This window comes from Ornithodoros turicata, chromosome 6 (genome assembly GCF_037126465.1).
Source record: "Ornithodoros turicata isolate Travis chromosome 6, ASM3712646v1, whole genome shotgun sequence".
Classification (NCBI taxonomy): domain Eukaryota; kingdom Metazoa; phylum Arthropoda; class Arachnida; order Ixodida; family Argasidae; genus Ornithodoros; species Ornithodoros turicata.
The window spans coordinates 24,468,742-24,475,086 of NC_088206.1; the positions used below are offsets into that span (position 1 = coordinate 24,468,742).

General features: G+C 46.5%; 1 protein-coding gene across 1 annotated transcript; it reads left to right on the forward strand.

The window, feature by feature from the left end:
* The first annotated feature begins 5,119 nt into the window (after window positions 1–5,119).
* On the forward strand, window positions 5,120–5,989 carry LOC135398369 (uncharacterized protein K02A2.6-like). Its single transcript, XM_064629782.1, has one exon. It carries the CDS (start codon window positions 5,120–5,122, stop codon window positions 5,987–5,989), a length of 870 nt encoding a protein of 289 aa, XP_064485852.1.
* The last annotated feature ends 356 nt before the right edge of the window (window positions 5,990–6,345 follow it).

Sequence of the window (6,345 nt, forward strand, 5' to 3'; positions counted from 1 at the left end):
GGCCACTTTTCAGAGGGGGAGTGTTGTGTCGATGCAAGGTGGAGAAGAACGAGAGGAAGGAAGATGAGGGTAGCTCACGCGGAGCGGACTGACATTCGAGGCATTCGGTTTCGGACATTGGTCCAGGACAGTTGTGCTAGATGTCAATAAAGACATAACAGGTTCTTAATGATTGAAAGTAGAAAAAGCGCTTTTTGATATGTTTATTCAGTCATTTAGTAAGTCTTCGAGGAAATAGTGCTTAATTGCAAGGCTCAGTTATTATTTTTTTCTCAGCCTTTGCGCATGGATGGTGTTTGCCTTAATGAGTGAATATAATTTATGACTGTTAAAAATTAGAGTAATATCATATGATCTTCAATAACAGGAGCAAGGACATTTTTTTGTAGTAGTAGTAGTAGTTTTTGTAATCATTAATGTAAGAATGAAAATCAGTAATAGCGCAGTAAAGAAAATAATATGGCGATGTAAATTCGATTAATACTTGGGAGCATGAAGCAATCCTGTCTGGCGCGCATTCTTCAGTCCTGATAGCAAGAGCGAACTTTGAAACGTTGACCGTTGGGGCGGTGGTTGGGTGCTCACAGGAGCAGCCTCAGACAATGGGAGGAAATGATGACGTCAAACAGCGCGGTGTCTGGTGGACTAGTGCTTCATTCTCGCAGGGGAAGCTAGGGCAGCGGTTGTCGCGTAGGTGCGTACCCGTCTGGATTTTGTTTTAATGAAAGATTTCCATAAAGAATGACGTCATAATTGTTTAATGTATTTAATGAATAACAGTGGGGGATTTGCGAAGCTCTCCTGTCTGGACGACCTTTGGAACGGATGACGTCACGACCAATGACAGTGCAGAGCTCCTGATGTCCTGGCGGAGAAATCAACGGACGCTTCATTGCTTTGGGTGGATCTCTGAGTGGTGGCCATGCTGTTGGTGCTCTCCTCGCCACGGATTTCGTGACGAGCGACTTTAGGACGAAGACTGTTTTTGACTGAGTGATGTGTGTGGAAATACTTCGGTGCCGGTGAGTTGTCGTTTTCATACCTCTTTTGTTGTCGCGTTTACCTACCCCCAAACTGCGATTACTTGACAGCATGTGTTGGAGTAGTGTATGTTTTGCGACTTACCTTGTTGCGATTAGCAGGAAGCCTTCCCCTTGTTGTTGTTGTTATGCATGTCCGTGCATGCCCAAACATGTTCGCAATGCCCTTGTTGCTATTGTCGTCGGTGCATGCCCGCACATGTTCGCGATGGTGAAAATCTTGTGTGTGTATGTGCCTGTTTTCGCGCGTGTTTTCCCCTCGTTAGCACTTTTTTGTTTTGTTTTTTCTGCATTCCACGGAAGTCCCCATGATGACAGCTGTGCTGCCACCTGACGTGATGCTTTCCGACCTGCCTGGTGTGACGCTTTGCAAATGGCGGCGCCCATGGGCTGATGTTGTTACCGAACCTGGACTGACACATTAATGAATTGAATATGTATAGTAATGACTTGAATTATTAAATGAGTTTAGAATGTGTATTTATGCGTATGTGCGCTTCTTTTCATGTGTCTCATTATAGAAAAATACAACTTAACGATAATTTGATATTTTCCTCCTCTCTCTCTCGCTCGAATGAATAGTAATTGAATTTATTAATTGAAAATTATATTCTACGCTCTATTATCGCATTCTTATGCGTGTATCAGCGATTTTAAGCGGAAAAATCGAAAATAACAAAAAAATAAAAATTGGGTGGGGGTGGAAATTGCAAAATTGGGGGTAACAGGGAGGTGAGAGAGCAGGAAGGTGTCAAGTTGCTCGTTAAGTTGTATAGAAAGTGTATTTATGCGTATGTGCGTGTTGTGATATGAGATGGATGAGGAGGAGAAAGAATAAAGCATTGAGTTGGGAGCACGGACGCTCGAGAACGGCTCATTCTTCGGGACTCGGCGACACCACATTTTGGCGACGATTGGAAAACCTGAATTTCATCACGGATTGGCAATGTAATCCATTTCTACGCTAAGCCATTACTACGCTTCGCTCTACAATGAATTTTGTGGTCGCACCGCCGCCTCCATTCCTCGACGTACCGGGAACACCGCCTCTTCCATGGACACGGTGGGTAGGCCTATTTTCGAACTACATGGCCGCAGCTGGTGCTGACGCCTTCTCCGCAGCACGTAAGAAGGCCATATTAGTTCACAACTTGGGAATCGAAGGTCAAAGGCTCTTCACGCTACTACAAAAATCAGCTGAGCTGAGACAGGTTGCTGCAACACCAAGTGGAGCGCAGGCCGTAGAAGGTGGGGACGCACCACCGCCATCCGAAGATGTTACAGTACCTTCGACGGATAACGTATATGATCAAGCACTTAGTATCCTCGAGCAGCGATTCGGCACGAAAGTGAACGTGATGGTCGAACGTCACCGCTTCAGAAGTCGGAAGCAGAGGCCTACAGAATCCTACTTGGAGTACATTTCGGAGCTACATGGGCTTGCAGCAACATGTGGATTCGACCTGGCGGCCGACGAAGCTGTAAGAGACCAGTTCATCGAGGGAACGTCATCGCATGCACTACGTGAACGCTTGTTAAGCGAAGGGATGAAGCTTACATTGGGAAGATTACAGTTCATTGCAACCCATTTCGAAGAAGGAGCGAAGGCAGCTCGTGAATTTCTTCCTAAGGAGGATGAACAAGTAATGCTGCTTCGAGGTCGTCCCAAGAGGATACAAAAAGGGAAGCGCGACGGGCAAAGAACAAGGACATCATCTACTACAAGATGTTACCGTTGCGGATCTGCAGACCACTTAGCAAATAGTAAGACGTGCAAGGCAACTGGGCAGAAGTGTTACAACTGCGGGAAAGTTGGGCATTTCAAATCAGTCTGCAGAAGCAAATCCGTACCGATTCAAGAAATTGACAGCGAAGAAGTCGAAAGTATACTGCAAGTTGAACATACCAGCCAAGGCTCCAAAGGAATTTTTGTTGAAGTTGCAGTAGAGCAGGAGACATTGAAGTTCCTTCTGGACACAGGGTCATCGGCATCACTCATGTCGTCTGACATATTCCGTTCCAAGTTCCGGGACAAATTTCCTCTACATAATTCCAACGTGACCCTACGGAACTACTCAGGGAGTCCCATACCAGTAATAGGATGCTTTGAGGCAGATGTCGTGTACAAGAATGTATCTTCAAAGATAAACTTTCACATCGTACCCCAAGGGACAACGTTACTAGGCACGGACGCTATTAGCAAGCTAAAGCTTCGGTTGGACGGAGCAGAACTGAAATGTTTTGCAGTTTCTACGTATGCAACTGCACTACCGCCAAACCTCAGGAATGAATTTACAGACTTATTCTCGGAAGATATTGGAATGGCCAAAGGTTTCACTCACAAAGTGAAAATACGTCCCGAAGTAAAGCCGGTTGCAGCAAAGCTAAGAAGATTACCTCTCACTCTCCGTCAACAAGTCTCTGAGGAACTTCGACGCCTCCAGGATAACGACATCATTGAGCCTGTTACAGCTTCAGAATGGATTTCACCGGTCGTGGTTGTCCGAAAGTCAAATGGAAGCATCAGGCTTTGTGTGGATTTGCGTGAAGTCAACAAGGCAATTATCATGGATGTTTTTTGTCTACCACATATAGAAGAGATGCTGAACTCTTTATCTGAAGCCACAGTATTTTCAAAGCTGGACTTGGCGTCGGCATATCATCAACTTCAGTTGGACGAGCAAAGCAGGGAGACTACCACATTCATCACACATGAAGGACTATACCGTTTTAAACGGGTATGCTTTGGACTGTCGTCAGCTCCAGCAGCTTTCCAACGAATGATGACCAAGGTTCTACGTGGCTGCAATGGGGTAATGGTATACATTGATGACGTAATCATTTACGGACGAAACGAAGCGGAACATGAAAGAAATCTTCGTGAAGCACTACGGCGCATTGCTAATACAGGGCTGAAACTCAATAACAAATGCATTTTCGCTCAGAAAGAAATCACATTTCTCGGGCACAAGGTCAGTGGTCGTGGGATCAGTCCCCAAGAAAACAAGGTACAAGCCATCTTGGACGCACCCGCACCAACAGATGTAGCAGCATTACGTTCCTTTTTAGGCATGGCAGGGTATTACTCACGATTCATACCACATTATGCTGACGTTGTAGAACCGCTTCGCAAGATGCTTCGAAAAGAAGAACAGTTTGCCTGGCACCACGAAGCTGATAATGCGTTTCGGGAACTAAAAACTCTGCTGGCCACAGAGAACATCCTGCAACCTTTCGACCCTACCTTGGACGTCATAGTGACAACGGATGCATCATCCATTGGAGTAGGAGCTGTGATGCAACAGAAAAAGGACGGTAAATTGCGAACCGTTGCTTTTGCATCAAGAACACTGGCCCCACATGAAAAGAAGTACTCCGCAGGTGAGCGTGAGGCCTTAGCCTGTTTATGGGCTTGTGAGCGCTGGCACGTGTACTTATGGGGGCCACATTTCGTTCTTCGAACTGATCATCAAGCACTCGTGACGCTTTTATCTTCACAAGGGTCTGGTCACCGCCCGCTACGTATTTCACGGTGGTGTGCAAGATTACTGGCCTATGACTTCAAAGTTCAGTACTACAAAGGCACGGAAAATGTTGTTGCGGATGCATTATCTCGCCTTCCGATGAACGACGAGACTCCTACACAGTTCGAGGAAGAAATTGTATCAGCTGTGACAGGTCCCATCAGTCGAGAAATACTGCAGGAGAAGGTAACAGAGGACTCAACGCTTCAAAGAATCAAGAAGTACGTCGCAGACGGTTGACCGTCTAAGCAGTGCTTGGAAGAACAAGATATTCCGTACTTCCACGTAAGAGAAGAACTGTCCTGCATTGAAGACATACTTCTCCGGGAAGACCGAATAGTCGTACCAACAGCACTTACCGAAGCGATAGTACAAAATGCTCATGAGTCTCATCCAGGCATAGTGAAAACAAAACAAAGATTACGAGACATCTTTTGGTGGCCTCGCATGGATGCGCAAGTGGAACGTGTGGTACGCAGTTGTGGAATCTGCCAAGCCGCGGATAAAACTGCCAAACCGCGAACCCAACCGCTAACTCCCGTACCATTTCCAAGTATGCCGTGGGAGAAGCTTGCAATAGACATCACAGGGCCATTCGAGAAGGCATCACCAGATTGCAGATTTGCGGTAACACTCGTGGACTATTACAGTAAGTGGCCAGAAGTATTCTTCTCCGCTTCTGTCACGTCAGCCACTGTTATCACCTTTCTACAGCAAGTATTCAGCAGAGAGAGATATCCACAAGAAATAGTCTCTGATAACGGGTCACAGTTCAAGTCAAGTGAATTTGAGAACTTTCTGAAAGAGCGAGGAATTAAACATCTCTGCTCCTCTTTGTACTACCCGCAAGGGAACGGATTAGTGGAACGGTTCAACCGCACGTTCAAACAGTATGTCCAACTGGCATCTTTGGAGCGGAGACCCCTGCGCACGGCTGTTACAGAGTACCTCGGCGTGTTCAGAACTATTCCCCATAGCACCACTGGTCAGTCTCCAGCGAAGCTACTACATGGAAGACAGCCACGTACGAGGCTAGACATTGTTGGAATTCGGACTCGTCAAGATCCAACAGAAACATTACAAGCGTTAAGAGAACACGTGGAGCAGAAACAACAGTATATGAAGAGGATCACAGACGAAAGACGTCGAGCAAAAACCACTACTTTTCGTCCTGGTGACCTCGTACGCATTCGAATTAAGCCACGTTTCAAAGCAGAACCAACGTACTCGAAGCCGGTCAAGATACTGAAACAGTGCGGGAAGCACTCATATCTTCTCCAAGGCAACAAGGTGTGGAACGCCTCGAAGTTAATCCTCGCCAGACAAGTTGACAGCTCTGATAAGCACATCCGAAATGCAAACAAACCAACGGTAGGAGTGGACCCACACATGAGCTCCCTGTGGCAACATCTGGACCCGTCTTAGAGCCAGCACAACGAACAACCGCAGACATCTGGCACATCGGCACCACGAACACAAGCACCTGATCAGCAGCGACATGCACCACAGCGAGGAAAACGGAAGGCCCACGCCCAATCCCACACACCAAGACAGTTACGGCGATCTACCAGGAAGAAGTGTGGACCGAATCGTTTTCATTATTAACTGACTTTTTCTGGTGGTTTTTTTTTGGAAGGGGGGAATGTTGTGATATGAGATGGATGAGGAGGAGAAAGAATAAAGCATTGAGTTGGGAGCACGGACGCTCGAGCACGGCTCATTCTTCGGGACTCGGCGACACCACAGTGCGCTTCTTTTCTTGTGTCTCCTTATAGAAAAAT